Below are 17,728 nucleotides of genomic sequence, written 5' to 3'. Positions count from 1 at the left end.
ATAGGTAAATAGATATAAAAAAAAACTTCAAAATAATTACAAATATTTTAAATTGCAAATATCATGTTGAAAACCAAGAAGTCAATCGCTGGCCTGTTCTTCATCCTCTTGAAACATGACGTGTTTAACTTAACAAACTCGTAGCTAAGGGCCAACTGACGCCAAGACTGTCAAAACACCGCCATTGTCCTTGGAAAGGTAGTGGGGAAGGTGGATGACAGGTCATGTAATTTGCTCGTGGATTCACTTATTTCGACACGATTTTTCAAATTTGTGGACTCTGAGTCCGCGGCACGTGTACTGGAGGGTTAATTTTATTGCATTGCTTCTGGTTGGCAGTCACTGTAAGTAAGTTGGATACTTTAGTTAAGGATTAATTAAAAAGTTAGATCATGTGTAAGTCGTTAGATGCTCTACCCAAAAATCAACCAATTGATTCACCGGTAACAGAGAAACCCAATCCAATAAAAAATATGCTATCCAATAAAAAAATGTTAAATTATGTTGGTACTGTATGTTATTCAATATTTGTAAATAAATGCTTTTACATTTTGTTATCATATTTTGTTAAGTTTTGATGTTCGTATATACTTAAGTGCATTATTCAGCTGTAGAGATTATGTGAATTTTAAAATAACAATTTTCAAGATTTTGTAGTAGGGACATGTTAATATTTACTAGGATTAGTGGGATTTCTTTCATAGCAGTGAAAGCCAGTTGAGCGGAGCGATGACGTTTTATGATTTTTTATAAAGCAATAAATAAATAAAAATTTAACTTATAGCTTTGCTCAGAACTATCAACATCTATAAGAAGTTTCATTAGTATATGTGGACATTAAATACAAATTCTTTGTATCGGTATTTTTCCTGTGTTTGCTTGCTAATGTCATCTGGTGAACCCACAGTTCTGGTTGAACCCGACCTTGAAGCTAAACCAACTGACATTTTCTCATTCTTGGCCAGATTTTGCAATTCGAATTCAGGCAGAAATAATCCTTCATTGATCCATACAATTAGCAGATGTAACCTTTTGAAGACTTGCCTGCTTTGAGAGAATTGCACAAGTAGTTGTCACCATGCCTTATGAGGTTTGTTTTTTAAATTTTGTACATTCAACTATCTCAAAACATTGCCAGAAGTAGTTGTTTGTGTGTTTTGGGGTTTATTGCTCGTCTTCATTTTTTACAAATATCAGGCAGTTTTTGAGAATGCATTCTGAAATTTTCCGTAATATGACACTGTTATGCAAATTAGGTATTTTCTTGTAAAACAAAAACGCAAAAAATACTTTATCCTTGAATAAATGTGTTAGAAAGTTTGCATTGAAGTCGATTCCAAAGAGCTTTGCTCCGCTCAATTAGCACGATTACGCTATAACTTTATACAGCTACCTCTACAATCAATCAATATTTATTTCTCCTTTGACCAATTTTGTGGAACTTGAAATATTTTTAAATTTGTAATGTTGTTTATTAATACTTTTAGAGAGAAACTGAAAATATTTTAGTCAGTTGTTAAGTTTACTCTTTAGCATGCTATTTTCCAATGCAATTTAGTTTGAAAATATCTTATTTACACCTGGTAGTTCCAATTCAATGAAGCATTCATTCAATATCATGTATTGTACTGTATCTAGTTGTAAAATACTCAGAAGTATTTTAATATTTTCCGGCTGTATTTTAGGATTGATTCCAATTTACCATGTAGAACTATGGAAAACAGAGGCTTGGACCTAAATATTTTGATACATGGGAAGTATTTATAGTTAGAGTATAACAACTGACAGAGAATCATAAGGTTTTTTCCATTGAGATGAATAGATTATAACTGTAGTCACTACTCTCTGGTTGGACACTAGAAAAAAATGTGCCATCAAGATGGCCGCTTGTTGCCGTGTTTTGTTGGTCACACTGTCTCGGTTGGTTGGACTTGTCAAAGTAACCCCATCTGATTGGATCAAATTTGACAGCTATCCAACCAACCAATCATATGGTCAACATAACAATAAGAACAACTGAAAAAAAACATCAAAAAGAGTGGTACACTTTTTTAAACAAAGTGGTGACTCCAGTTATAATCTATTCATCTCAATGGTGGTTTCATTGTGATGTATTTGGCTCAGCTGATTTTATTTATTCATTTCAACAATATGATGTATTACTAAATTTAATTTTTTTTTATAAAGTATAAAAAAATGCAAGACCCTGGAGGAATCCTTGCGATATACTTACTCTGAAGAGCAAACTTAAACAGTTGACGTAAACATTGCTTTCATACAAGGTTTTTCAGAGAACTGATTAAGACTTAATATATTGTTAGAACGTTAGAAAATATCAATATAGCTACTATGGAATAAATTTTCTACTATGGATTTTAAATGTTATTTATAATCCAATTACTAATGTGTGATTGAATTATATTTCATTGCATTCTATTGAGCTTACAACATTGAATGTAGGCCTAATGTTTCTTGGCTATTATCACTATTCTATTTGCTAATGCTACTTTATGACTATGTTAATATGTTGTTCTGTTGCTTTATTTTGATCTCCATAGTATATTGTAATGACTCATTGCACTTAAGTTTTAGTTAAATGTTTTTATTATATGATGTTAATGTTTGATCTATTAAAGCATGTTAAACTAAATCAACTTATTTTGTATTAAACCCTACATCCATTCAGTAACATTTAGCTAATGGTACTTGTTGTGTTTTTTTAGCTTGGTGTGAGATTTTTACCATCCCAAATACTGATTTCCTCTTTCACAAAACATGAATAAAGCATTTTACCTAAATGCCACATAAATTTTGTTACTAGTGTTTGGGAATTTGATGTAGTTGGGACAGGTTTAACCCATTGCTGACTGAGTTATTTGGCAATCAACACAGTTGAAATTGAGTAAAAATGGGTGTAATGTTTTAGTAAAAAACTCAGTAAAATGTAATTTACGAAGCACTGACTAACATGTTTATATTGATCTACATAAAATTTCCTTTTTCCACTAATTTTAAATATAGTATTTTATAGTGACTTTCAATACATATGTATATAAAAATGCATATATTATATGCAGTTTAATATTTGTATGAAAGAGACATATACAACATATATTTTTTGTAACCAAACCTTACAAAAATTATTGATTTTTTAAATCTATTTCTTGGTCAACAGTTTTCAATTTATTACATACTAGCTGGCCCGACAGACGTTGTCCTGTCCTAATGTGGTTTTATGTCAAATGCTCGTTCTTTTTCAAGATGATGCATACGGTAACTCAATCACGTCCTGGTTGAAGTTCGTTTTCTACGCTCACTCACCTTTAGGTTGGAGTTCGTTCGCTGCGCTCACTTGCCTGGAGTTTTGCTCATTCGCTACGCTAACTCGCCTCCAGGTTGAAGTTTGTTCGCTATGCTCACTCACCTTTTGGTTGCAAATTAGCTGCTGTCATAAATTTAAAAAATAATACAGTAGAGCTGCGCCCTGTTGGTAAACCTATTAACTTTTTAATGCTATTGAACATCACAGAATCAAATTGTTTAGTTGAACCAGCTGTTAAGTTTCTTTAATTCCATTTAAATATGAGTACTCATAAGGTTAACATGGGAAACTCCAGAGCCACTGGGGCGGAGCCCTTTTGACGGATCTGCACCAAACTTCACACAAACCATCCTTGAATAATGCTTAATAATGCCTGAAAGTTTCATTACAATCTGTTGAGCGGTTTCGGAGTCCATAAAGGATAAACAAACTAATAGACAAACAAACAAACATACATTGGATTTTAGCGAATTTCCCATATAGGGAATAAACTATTACCGTAGTACTCATGGTAAGACCTGGACCCGGGACCGATTTACTTTTTCGTTTTGAGGTCCCTAGAGGCCAAAAACACCATCCGTTCAAATTCATATATATATATGTATGTGTCCGTTAGCACGATAACTCGAGCAAAAATGATCCGATTTTGATGAAATTTGGTATAAACATGTAAACCTACATTTATTCGAACGAGTTCGCGAACCATCATGATCGGACTATGGGAATGGGGGTTTATGGGGGGTTTTATGGGGTAAAAATAGGTTTTTCCCATTTTTGACCCTAAAAACACAAAATTTCACAATTTCTTTCCAAACCATTTTGTAGAGCTTAAAAAACAAATAATTTAGTATATTGAAGCGTTGTTGTGCGCCTAATGGTTACGGAGAAAATTCTAAAAAATTGTAAATTTAAAATTCCTATGTTATTCTTATGGGGAATAAGTCAACTGTTGTAGTTTGCTTGTTTATGAACATATTTTGATAGAATATGTAAAATACATTCATTTCTTACTAGGCTAAACTATTAACATTTTACAAAAAAAAAACACCTTTTTACCCTCCCTGTTGCAGCAAACCTAAGTACTCGTTAAACTAATTCTATTTAAATACCGGGAATAAATGTGATATTTTTCAGGAGGCATTTTAGTGTAAATCCAATCAGGCAAATGGAAATTCGCTTAGTCTGCAGGTTTGCTGCGGCGGGGTTTTTATATATATAGATAAAACTTTAGGTCCCTATTTGGTTTGTTTATATAAAATCCTTCATTTTATAGCTGATTTTTTTTTAACTGCAAAATGACAAAAATAGGCCTAATACAATTTTTGCACCGAAATTGCATGTGTAGGCCTACTAAGTTATGATGTTGTGAGTATTGAAATAAATGTAAAATTATATTCTAAGCATGATTATACATTAGGGCTATTAATTTTTCAACTAACAATAAAAATGGGAAAAATTAGGTAGGCCTAAGTCATAAAAATAAGGAAGTCAATAATAATGCATAATAATAATACATTATGCGTGAGGACAGACGCTGAAAATCTTTAGTGTTTCGTAACCTGACGAAACACAGGCCTGGTCTAGGACAGGCGCCGCCCGTCTTTAGGCAGGTATGGGTTAATCTCTTACTTAATTAGAGAAACTTAGGGATTTAGACCACTTTCTCTTAAACGTTTTAGGTATTCTCTCTCTCTATAACAAAATGCCACTGGCGTACGAATTAGAAAAAATATGTTGTATCAGAATGAATCAAACCATTTAATTATCATTACCAAGTAGGTAGGCTAGGCCTAATGTTTCATTTTTGACTGTGTGCTATAAAAGAGGATCAGTCAGATTGCCTGTCTCACAAAGGCAAGGATGCACTGCAATATTTAATGGGTAAATAATTTGGCCTGTGGTCGTTCTTTATGTACCTAGTTGATATTATTAGTGTATGAAATTTATCGGGTCTCTTTTAGAAGAAGGCTGCCGCTACTGTATTTAAAGATTCCCTACACGATTAAATTGTTTTCACATGAGTACTTCATATTAAGAGAGTCAAAGATGAATGAAAACTCTATCTGCAATTAAGTGCATATTGAAAGTCAGGATAAGTTGTCAATATCTTATCAACCGTAATATTAGCTTGTCTCACCGCTACCTTTAGTAGCCGGAACTCCGCTGGATTGGCCTGTTTTATATCAGACATTTAGGTGACGCTGATCAATACGTTTATGCAATAACATTATGATAAAGTTATAAATTAACCTAGCCTAAACTGTGGTTTTTCCACAGTTTAAATAGTGACGGCCCTCTTCTGAAAAATACACGATCCATCTGCTAAGCAAAACATGCAAAGAGTAGGAAATAAAACTATGTAATATAGAATGGCACAAATGATCTACCTTTACATCAACTTCTTGTTTAATGGACAACCAAGTAGGTATGGAAATCAATTGACCACAACTCAAATTACCCAAAAATACTTACAGATTTATTAGGGATTCAAATTTAAATCTAATTTAGCTTTCATTTATTAAAATAACACATAAAAAACCTTAGAGATATAAAGAAATCGAATTACATGTAAAATACCAAACGTGGTACATTCCAAACTACGAAGAATGCAGCTTGCTGATATCTTCATATAGAACATTGTTTACAACTTTGCCACTCAGTGGTCCCGATATTATTTTAACAGACACACAATAATGTTTAGTGTTTATTTCAACCAATTCCGCAACTAAACCAGCGTATGCACCGTTCAATATTTTCACACGTCGACCAACTGCAGGTATCACTGTTTCTAGGTGGGCTTGGTCCAGCTTTAGTTTAACATCAAAATCAAGCATTCGTACCTTAGCACAAAACTTATCAATTACTTTAGTAACAACTCCTTTCTTCTTATAAAACTTCTCTCCGAGCGAATCAGTAACAACCTTAACAACAATATCCTCTGTTAACCAATTGTTTTTTTTAGGGGCCTTTTTCCTTCTTTCTTCTTCCTCTTTCATAATCTCATCAAGGGCTGTTAGTTTCTTCTTCTCCTTCTTCATAGTTTGGCCTTTCAAAGAATCTGCCTTTAGACTCGCAGTATCATCATCTTTCTTGTTGCTTGCTTGAGGTTTCTGAACAATGTTCACTTTTGTTTCAGGCTTCTTAAACTTAGGAAGACTTATTGTAATTGGCTCACTACTTTCATCCCGAACAAGTTCTGTTGGTTTATGTTCTACCTTATTTCCTAATTGTCTTCCTCGTTCAATTTGTTTTTCTAAAAACTCCATCATCTTCTCGCTGTCATCCTTCTCCATTTTCTCCTTCTTGGCCATGGCTTCTTGCAGTGCTATAGTTTCTGGGTCCCTGTCAATGTATTGCACAAACCAACCTTTTTCAGTTTCATCAACAACACAAAATCCTTCTCGTCCTAACCACTTGACAAAGTCTGTCAATGTTTCCCACTGGGTTGAATTCATGTGAAGGTGATTTCTATCAGCAATATAATCTTGGTAGACCCTATTTGCATTCACACGTTTAGTTCCAAACTGGCGTTTCAATAGTTCACAATACCCCTCTTGAAATTCTTTTGAAAATTCATCAATGTATTTGTCTGCATTATCTGCAAAGAGCAACAATTGACGCTGATGAGACTCTGAAGTTGTGTGACATTTAAAACCGTTTTCATCTCTGCATTGTTTTTGACACATCTGACAATACCATCTGAGCTTTTGGAGTCCCTTAGCTTTAATTTTATTGGCTATGTATTTGGGTGTTCCTGCTTCGTGTTTCCCCATTTTTATGTATGAGTAAAATAAATATCTCACCTACAAAGTCATAAACAAGAATTGGCACTTTCACCAGAATATAATAATCGACTGTAGGCTACACTTTGATAGTTCATGGTCTTCATGAAAATTTATTTGTCCTAACTCTTAATCCTTGTTTGGCAGAAATAGGAAAATAAGTTACCCAGCTACATATCTCAGAAGACTTAATTCCTTTGAAACTTTGTCAAACACTTCAATCTATAAAGTTACAAATTAATTGTTATGTATTTGAAATCAAGTTTATAATGCAGTTTCACAAGTTTAAAATAAAATCACACAACTTAACCTCACTTAGTCACTACTCAACTGAAAATGAAAATACTGTACTGACTACTGACTGACTGACTGACTGACATAGTGTAGTGACATTAGACAAGACAGACATTGTTGACATTTTGATTTTGTTCTGGTTCTGACGTTTGTTTTTTTCTTTGTGTAGAAAGTAAAATACAGTAAAAAATTTTATTGTATTCTTTAGTACCAGTTAATAAGGCAGGCTTGATTACATGTCTTGTAGTTTCATAAACTGATTTTTAGTCATTAATCATCATATGTGATAAATTAATTACTTTTCTACAATTTGGTGTTGAATTAAATACAAAACTATCTGACTTATTTCAACATAATCCAAATGTATTTTACAAGGTTTATTTTATGTCCTTGTGTTTTCTTTTAGTTGCTTATAAGGGCAATTAGGTAAAAGAGGGTTTGGTTTTCACACCCAAAGCCAATAACGCTAGAATTAACTAAAGATCAGAAGAAAAAGTGATTATCCAACATAATTCAAACCAAGCTCAAAAGAACGCGTTCTGTTTGAAAATTTTTTGACAACAGAGGATAAGGAGTTATACAGAATATCTATATTCCACAGATTAGTTGGGGAGAGAAGAGTGACCAAACCCAAACCCCTGACTCAGTTTGGACATCATGATCCACCGCCGTGTATATAGTCTAGGTTTTAAAGTTTTAATTTTTCATAACGCAAAATAAATCTATCCAGCTATGGCTATGGGCAACGATGAGGAACCGGTAAAGGTAAATGTAAAGTGGCCTAGCTTTTTTCTCAGTTTTTTTTTTCAAAATTTGAGTTGCATTTTAACCCTCCAGACGTTGTAATAAAATTAGTTCACAGTGTTAAATTATAGTGTCTTCGACAACCAGCACTTTGTAAAATAATTGCCGCAAGTGGCACGAAACCTTATCGATAAACTGATACCTACAATCATTTATTATAGGTCAGTGGTCTACAACTACAATGGTGGCATTTTAGTTTGAAAGATTTGTTAGAAAAGTTCGGCACATCGACACGTGCTCTCATGAAGTTTTCTGTCTTGTATCAGACATTATGAAATTAGTTTACCCATTTCCAGACCATCTCCATTTTAAGCATTTGTTCAATGCAGCGCAAGAGTATTTACTTGATAATTGATACAGTACTTACTTTCCGTGTCCGGAAATCAGACTTCGCTTTTCCAAAAATTAGCCGTGTAATGAAGGCCTCCACTATAGGAGCCAGTTCCTCCTTGGCTGGTATGGGAGGGTTAGTCAACGTGGCCTCCCACCTTGCCACCCGATTGCTTGAGAGTGATCCAACCAGTACTCGTGTCCGTGATAAAAAGCTCTTTCTGGACCGAAGGCGTCGCTCTGCAGGTTGGTGGTCGTGTAATGGGTGACGAGGGTCTGTCTCTTGCTTAGTCCTTTCTGCGTCGGCAGCGACATCACGTCGGATTGATGGAGGGGCGATCCCTCGATAGAGTTTGTGTACTGGGGTTGGTTCAAACACCCAGTTACAATCCGAGCCATGTCATTGACTGCATAATGTCAACCTTTTTTGCATGTGACGATGCGATCCATACTGGTGCAGCGTACTCCGCAGCCGACACACTGAGCGCTAAAGCTGAGGTTCTGAGGACATTCTGGGGTGCACAGAAGGAGACTCCCCTTGTGACCATTACACACTATGAACGACATCACAATCGGGCGCACCCCAGGCAACCAGCAAATCCTTCTACAACCGGACGACTTCGAAAATACTTGATTATGCCCCACTAGCATCGCTCCTCTGCGACGTGGTCGTCAAAACGCCTAGAAGTGGAAAAACATAATAGGCCTAATTTATCAGATCATTTACTTAGGCCGCTTCACATGTATATTCCTTTATCATCTTCTTAAATTTATTAGTATTTTGCTCTTCAATTATGTTCTTTGTTAGTGAGTTGTAGATCTTGATGCTACTAAAATATGGGCTCCTGCAGGCCAAAGTTTTATTCACTCGAGGTTTGTCTATCATTAGTTTATTTGTGGGTTTGAACATAAATGTTGTAGTTGTAGGACATATCATAACATAACTACGAGCGTATTCGTCCGCGCGACGAGGTACACCGGTACACCGTGCCACGGCCGTGCACAAATAAACCAACCATGAACTACTGTATCGAAATTTCACCTTGAATTATGCAATTATTATAATAAGATCAAGTTAAAGAAATCCGTGAAAACTACTCAGCTAGATTCTTGTATCTACTAACCTTAATACGTAAATGTAACAGGCACTTGCATTTCCAACAACAAACAATACTGTCCACTTCCACGACCCCCTAAAGGCAGCCGTTCCACTTCGAACCTAAAATGATCTTAAATCAATGGTTGCAGGAAGTAACATAACAAGTTAATTTGAAATTCTGTGCTTAGACTACTAAACTGTTGCAGAAAAAAAGCTCATTTTGATTTTTCTTCTCTCCAGTTGCCTGTTGCCTGTACTGTTGTTGTTCTGTTGTTCTGTTAGTTTCTGTCTGTTTTCGATTCGTGTTAGTGTTATTTTCTATCCATTATTTGTTTACAAAATCTTCCCTAGCCCTGATCCCTAATCCTTATAGAATATAGAATAGAATAGAGTCACGTCTGATGAGGGGGGAGTGGGTCGGAGAGGTTTTATTTTAGCAAAGTTTCAATTGTGGAGTAATTACTCGGACTTTTCTCATCTTGCTGAGATTCATTGAAATAAGTATTGCTTTCTTCAGAAATAGTTAAGTTATTTGGACTCATTATGCACTAGACCAAATCCAAAAGTGATCATTCATTTAAAGTAGGTCTAGGCACTAAACCGAAATCTATGTTCTAGCTAAATAGGTTATGAATTTTAGGGCGTTTTTAAAGTGAACAGGATTTAACCAAGAGGTGAAATAAAAAATGGAAAATATAACTAAAAAAACGCTTTTGGAAACGGTGGATACTGCAATTGAGTACTCTGCAAAGCTAGACAGAAATTTAAACTCTGTAATTGGAGCAGAGCAACAGGTAAGAAAACATTGGAGCCTACCCTGTTATTGGTAGGCTATTTATTGTGACGAACGTGACCATGGGAACCTATATAGATTTATATATCACTAGAAACTAGATTTTTAGCTGAAAATAACGGTGCAAAAATTTTCTTCACTCTCACATATTAACAGAGTTACGGCTGTTTTATTTAGGGCTACCAGTACTTTATTTTTTTGACCTAACCTAGGCCTATTTGTAAGCCTATGAAATGTTCTCTCCAGATACTTGATATATTACGTTAATTATAAGTAGGCCTAGGTAATTAAAGTAACTTATAAGACTCACTTTATAGGCCTACTGAACCTGAAATGAAAATGAAAATACAAAAATTAAGAGAAGAGAATAAAAATATGTCAATCAAGACATTCAAAGTAGGCCTACATGTGCTACAAACATCTAAGAAACAACACGGCACCGAATAACTTATTTCAGAATGATTTTATTTAGGTAGGCATGTGTGGAAGGCAAGTCGGGCTTATGCGGATTCGTGACTGTATTAAGTGTTTTGAAGTTAGGTTAGATTAAGTTAGGAAGGTAAAGTGTGTAGGTTATAGTGAACCGAGTTGATAATTCATTTTACATACAGGCAGTTGTTGTGCCATCAAAATAGTGTGTTAAACACAACGAAATAACAAGTTATTTTACATAACCTCATGACTGATGTTAGTTGACAGACAAAGACTAGACCATAGGACTAGACGAACAGACGATTTCCAATTTGGCTGTTAGCTAGTATTTCGATTCGCTTAAACACAATTTTCTTGCAAAATAAGTTATGAGTTTATGAAGTTATGTAGGTTTACCAATCGGGAGCTGATTATATTACAATGTTTTCACTTTTTAGTCTACTTTTAAGGTAGATAGGTAGTCAAAAGCTTAGGTCACCAATTTTTAATCCCACCTACTAATTTAAGATTTCCCTCGTACAGGTAATAGGGACTGCTGAAGAAAGTTTAACTGAGATTGATGTGGCATTTGATGATCTAGCTAAATCTGTATTAGACGCTCTTAACAAAAGGAGAGAAGTTTTAAAGAAAAACGTGATGCGAATTCAAGAAGAAGGGCTCGCACCTCTGCGAGCTTGTAGGGACGTCATATCACATACATTAAAGACCACCCAAAGCTACATTTGTGAAGGGCAAGAGCTGATGGAACAAAGGAACTGTGATGTGGAGCGCAGCTTGAAGTACATTGACCAGTCTTCACTTCTTGGGAGGTTAGTTTGAGAATAAGTTTCTAAACAGTAAAGAAGACTATTAACCCTACAGAGATAATTGTTAGGCCTAAAGGTGCAGAGGTGATTGATTAAACCTCTGCATTAGATATGGTCTGTACTGGCAAATGTACGAGTGCTGTAAATTATGGTCTATCGAGCTCCAATCTTGGTCAAGTGACCTACTTTGAATCAGATACCATCATCTGGTTATTTATTTTGTTTACCACAATAGCTGGTTTTCACCCCAGTGGGGTGATTAGTCTCGTCATAGTCGAAAATCATTATGGGGTAGGCCTAATTGACGCTCCTGCCAAGTATAAATCTTGTTCTATGTGATAATGTTTCTGAGGAAGGAGGTTAAACCTGTTGAAATCCAATGCCAGTTAGTTGACACATGTGCAAGTAGGAAAGTGTTGTAGACATAAATAAGTTAATTTCTATCAGTGGGTTAGGGAGTTTACAGAGGGCTGTAGAGCCTACATACATTCACACAATGGGGCTGTAATTGGGTGTTAATCAGTTGCCAAAATTGAGACATTAAATACATTTTGGGAAACTGCTTGCTGATCGGTGTGCTTAAGACTATATACCAAGGGGTTAGCGTAGTCCTTGAGTCTTAAGACATCCCTAATCAGTTTAGCAATCCTTCTCGTTCAGTTACACCACGATCCAGATGCAAAATGTAATCACCTAACTTCAGTCACTGTCTCAAACGAGACTGATTAACAATTGAAGTCAGCCTACACCTCAGAAAACATTACATGCACATTTTTACGACCTCCAAATTCCCTCTAACCCTTACCGGCAATTTCTAGGTCCAACTTACTTAACTCCATTCACGTCTGTCAACTCGTCATTGACTTCAATAGTGGTCAGTGACTGAGACTTACAGTCACATATATATATATATATACATTATATATATTTATATTAAGAACTTGATTTAAATCCTTAGCTAGAGCATACAATTTTTTCACAATGTTTTAGGTTATTATGACGAGACTAATCGTGAGCCTTAGGGGTAAGAACCAGCTAGAAAATATGTAGTGAATGAAGTAAAGAACACGGCGTTGATCTCAGATTAGACAAGTTCGCTACCGATCGTCAACTATGGTTGACGCCAGACTTTATGTCACTGCCCTAGGCAACCTGTGGGCCAGATTTCCCTTTTGGAACAAGTTAATTGAGTTAAACATACCCACAGACCAATCTTTTATATTCGTTTTACTGATCAACTAGGGTCTAAATAATATTTATTTACATTAAATTGTAATACAAATTTAAAACGAGTATTTAAAAAAAAATTATGTGTTCAAAGTTAATGAGTTGTGTTAATGTTAATGTGTTTTTAGTGGCATTAAAGTTGATGTTAACTTTAGTTGACATTGGTCCATCGCTTACTTTGTTGTACATGTATCAATTTGTCTTTATCCATTAGTAGCATGTCGATCTTAATCCTTGATATAAAACACAAAAATGTTTTATATGTTATATGAAATGATATAACACACACCAACTTACTTGGAGAGGACTGGGTCAACTAACACATCGAGACCTGTAGGCATTTATGTAAAAAAATGCTGGCAATTTTACAAAAAAAAAACAATGCTACTCCATTAGACCTACCACGAACAACCAATCAAAAAAAATAAACCGTGCATTTGTAACAAGCCATAATTTTATGAATGTTGGCGTCAAGAATAGTTGACGTCAGCCCAGAGAGTCCAGACAACACGCAACGCCATAGTTGACGCTGGTCTGTGGTGATGGAATTATTTTAACATGTCGGTAGCAAACGTGTTAAACTAGCTCGCTTGGTCACGACTTGATCTTGTCACTGACTGCCCTCGTACCATTGCATAGGTTACCTTACTTTAGATGATCAGTTATGTAGTAAAAGTATTCAAAGTTTCATTGATATTTTTAGTGATTGATGCTTAGAAAACGTCGTTACATCTCATATTGAAATAACTTAAGTCCTGCAAATTTGGCACTCAATAACCCAGTAGTCCAGTATTCTCAGCAAACTGCAAAGAACAAATTACAGCGTCTGTAAAAAAGACTTAAGATTTAGCTTTCATAATGTTCAAACTACTCTTTTAGATCTTTTAAAGTTGTTCAAATATTTAGTTTTCATTTCAAACTTCATAACCCAAATCATGATTCTACTTCTCAAAGTTGTGGCTGCATAACAGAACAACTTATCTTGTTATTTTGAAGCTTCTTTTATTGTTCTGGCTTAGATAACTACTTAGATGTAGGCATATTGGTTTTGTTTCCTTATAAAATATCAGATAGGAACTGATAACTTATAGGTTTAAATTTGTTAAAGGTCAACTGAGTATAGAACTGTCTAAAATGCAATATTATATTGTTTCCAGTCTACCAGCTGTGCCTAACCTAGAGGAGGTGCCAGCAATCTCATTTCAACTGAACGTTGATTCTCTCCGCAACAGCCTAGTGTGCAGGTGGGCAATCCTTCAAGTTTATAAGCTCACGTGTTCGCAGCAGTCCTTAAATTTTAGTGGCATCACCTGTATCGTCAGATGGGCTTGAGTCCCCACTTATCTATATAGGTACACTAGCTGTTGTACCCGTTTTTTGCAACGGGAAGAGGACACGGATCAGCAACATTTTGATCTTTACATCTGTTGTATAAAATAAAATAGTTACACATTACACACACTTTTAGAAACAAAATTCAACTGTAATAGCCTTTATAGAAACGTTTAAGGCTATTAAATCTGGCAAGTAGTGAAACCCCTAATTTTGGGTTTTGATTAATTTTAAATCTGTGAAGGTTAATACGGAAAAACTTGCCAAATTGTGAATAACATATACGCACACATTATTTACATCTCCCTATTTACATATATTTTTTTCTTTATTTTTAACTTCTTTATTTTCAATCTTGAAGTTTCAAAATGTTTAGTTATTAAATTCAAATGAAGAAATTTATTTAGGTCAATCTTCTTCAAATTAAATCACAAATCCCTCCATCTTCACTCAAAATAAATTATTAGCAACACTAAACATTAGCTGTTATAAATTTATAAACGAAAAATATTAAAGAAACTATATATATACCATAAAATGTTGTAAACCAAACACCAACATCATAGACACAATAGCGTGTAATTACCAGCAACACTTGTTTTGCGAAAGAATAATAAAAATATATTCGTGACCTAGTTTTTAAATAACATTTTGGTATGGTTAGCAATAGTATGATAGAGAGTTAAAATATCGGGTACATTAATTGCAATTGTCGCCAATTTCAGGATTCTCTCTGCCGGTGTTGTTTCGAGGATGGGTCCAGTGCAAATAACATCCATTGTAGAGAAACCAGGAGCTCTTTTAGTCAACTGGGAAGAGGTTGGTTTTATATACATTTATTAGAATCATAACTAGGCCTACAAGATTAAAAAATGTCACCTTAACTTTTATTCTACATGAAATTAATGTTATAGGAAAAATAGAGCCCAAAAACCCTTGTATTTTTGTTAGTACACTTGAAGTAGAGCCTTAATAGCAACCAATATTGAACATAGTTAACATACACATAGTTACATAGTTAATAGTTAGTTGTACATAGTTAATGATTATGGGTGCTGAATAAGTACTTTGCCTTTGCAGGTGGAGGAAAGAGGCCTGGATGACCAATGTTTCCGACTCCAATTATCAGTTGGGGCTCATCCAACACCTCTGCCACGACATTCCGCTGCAGTGTACAGAGACGTATATCAGGTAGGTCTGCAGATCCTCGTGGAACTAAGTTTAGGTTACTAATAGGCTACCTACCTTCTGCAAGTGTTTAGTTCATACATCAATGTGTCTAGGGAGCAGACAATAGCTGTGTGGTGAGAGATGTCCACCCAGGGACTCAGTACACTCTGAGAGTCTGTTGCAAGGTTGAGAGAGGTGACTGGTGTGCCTGGAGTCTACCTAGAGTTGCTGCCACCACTCTACCTGCCTTCTGTGAGTGTTTAGTTCATACATGAATGTGTCTAGGGAGCAGACAGTAGCTGTGTGGTGAGAGATGTCCACCCAGGAACACAGTACACTCTGAGAGTCTGTTGCAAGGATGAGAGAGGTGACTGGTGTGCCTGGAGTCTACCTAGAGTTGCTGCCACCACTCTACCTGCCTTCTGTGAGTGTTTAGTTCATACATGAATGTGTCTAGGGAGCAGACAGTAGCTGTGTGGTGAGAGATGTCCACCCAGGAACACAGTACACTCTGAGAGTCTGTTGCAAGGATGAGAGAGGTGACTGGTGTGCCTGGAGTCTACCTAGAGTTGCTGCCACCACTCTACCTGCCTTCTGTGAGTGTTTAGTTCATACATGAATGTGTCTAGGGAGCAGATAGTAGCTGTGTGGTGAGAGATGTCCACCCAGGAACACAGTACACTCTGAAAGTCTGTTGCAAGGTTGAGAGAGGTGACTGGTGTGCCTGGAGTCTACCTAGAGTTGCTGCCACCACTCTACCTGCCTTCTGTGAGTGTTTAGTTCATACATGAATGTGTCTAGGGAGCAGATAGTAGCTGTGTGGTGAGAGATGTCCAGTCCACCCAGGAACACAGTACACTCTGAGAGTCTGTTGCAAGGATGAGAGAGGTGACTGGTGTGCCTGGAGTCTACCTAGAGTTGCTGCCACCACTCTACCTGCCTTCTGTGAGTGTTTAGTTCATACATGAATGTGTCTAGGGAGCAGACAGTAGCTGTGTGGTGAGAGATGTCCACCCAGGAACACAGTACACTCTGAGAGTCTGTTGCAAGGATGAGAGAGGTGACTGGTGTGCCTGGAGTCTACCTAGAGTTGCTGCCACCACTCTACCTGCCTTCTGCAAGTGTTTAGTTCATACATGAATGTGTCTAGGGAGCAGACAGTAGCTGTGTGGTGAGAGATGTCCACCCAGGAACACAGTACACTCTGAGAGTCTGTTGCAAGGATGAGAGAGGTGACTGGTGTGCCTGGAGTCTACCTAGAGTTGCTGCCACCACTCTACCTGCCTTCTGCAAGTGTTTAGTTCACACATGAATGTGTCTAGGGAGCAGACAGTAGCTGTGTGGTGAGAGATGTCCACCCAGGAACACAGTACACTCTGAGAGTCTGTTGCAAGGATGAGAGAGGTGACTGGTGTGCCTGGAGTCTACCTAGAGTTGCTGCCACCACTCTACCTGCCTTCTGCAAGTGTTTAGTTCATACATGAATGTGTCTAGGGAGCAGACAGTAGCTGTGTGGTGAGAGATGTCCACCCAGGAACACAGTACACTCTGAGAGTCTGTTGCAAGGATGAGAGAGGTGACTGGTGTGCCTGGAGTCTACCTAGAGTTGCTGCCACCACTCTACCTCCCTTCTGCAAGTGTTTAGTTCATACATGAATGTGTCTAGGGAGCAGACAGTAGCTGTGTGGTGAGAGATGTCCACCCAGGAACACAGTACACTCTGAAAGTCTGTTGCAAGGATGAGAGAGGTGACTGGTGTGCCTGGAGTCTACCTAGAGTTGCTGCCACCACTCTACCTGCCTTCTGCAAGTGTTTAGTTCATACATGAATGTGTCTAGGGAGCAGACAGTAGCTGTGTGGTGAGAGATGTCCACCCAGGAACACAGTACACTCTGAGAGTCTGTTGCAAGGATGAGAGAGGTGACTGGTGTGCCTGGAGTCTACCTAGAGTTGCTGCCACCACTCTACCTCCCTTCTGCAAGTGTTTAGTTCATACATGAATGTGTCTAGGGAGCAGACAGTAGCTGTGTGGTGAGAGATGTCCACCCAGGAACACAGTACACTCTGAGAGTCTGTTGCAAGGATGAGAGAGGTGACTGGTGTGCCTGGAGTCTACCTAGAGTTGCTGCCACCACTCTACCTGCCTTCTGTGAGTGTTTAGTTCATACATGAATGTGTCTAGGGAGCAGACAGTAGCTGTGTGGTGAGAGATGTCCACCCAGGAACACAGTACACTCTGAGAGTCTGTTGCAAGGTTGAGAGAGGTGACTGGTGTGCCTGGAGTCTACCTAGAGTTGCTGCCACCACTCTACCTGCCTTCTGTGAGTGTTAAGTTCA

At 36.9% G+C, this 17,728-nt stretch overlaps 2 protein-coding genes across 2 annotated transcripts; one reads left to right on the top strand and one right to left on the bottom strand.

Moving 5' to 3' along the window:
* Positions 1 to 5,776: 5,776 nt before the first annotated feature.
* Positions 5,777 to 7,448, bottom strand: LOC129000064 (DNA/RNA-binding protein KIN17-like). The gene has a single exon (XM_054426924.1). The coding sequence runs from the start codon at positions 7,093 to 7,095 to the stop codon at positions 5,920 to 5,922; it is 1,176 nt and encodes a 391-aa protein (XP_054282899.1). The 5' UTR covers positions 7,096 to 7,448; the 3' UTR covers positions 5,777 to 5,919.
* A 2,596-nt stretch (positions 7,449 to 10,044) lies between these two features.
* Positions 10,045 to 15,838, top strand: LOC129000290 (cytokine receptor-like factor 3). The gene is made up of 6 exons (XM_054427251.1): positions 10,045 to 10,425; positions 11,379 to 11,665; positions 14,047 to 14,133; positions 14,947 to 15,040; positions 15,302 to 15,412; positions 15,677 to 15,838. The coding sequence occupies exons 1-6, from the start codon at positions 10,318 to 10,320 to the stop codon at positions 15,836 to 15,838; spliced, it is 849 nt and encodes a 282-aa protein (XP_054283226.1). The 5' UTR covers positions 10,045 to 10,317.
* Positions 15,839 to 17,728: the final 1,890 nt, after the last annotated feature.

Source organism: Macrosteles quadrilineatus, unplaced genomic scaffold (genome assembly GCF_028750875.1).
Source record: "Macrosteles quadrilineatus isolate MER2022 unplaced genomic scaffold, UCM_ALF_1.0 Scaffold_8__2_contigs__length_117827958, whole genome shotgun sequence".
Lineage (NCBI taxonomy): Eukaryota > Metazoa > Arthropoda > Insecta > Hemiptera > Cicadellidae > Macrosteles > Macrosteles quadrilineatus.
Note: the sequence above shows the minus strand (reverse complement) of the source record. Positions and strands in the feature narration are given on the sequence as shown.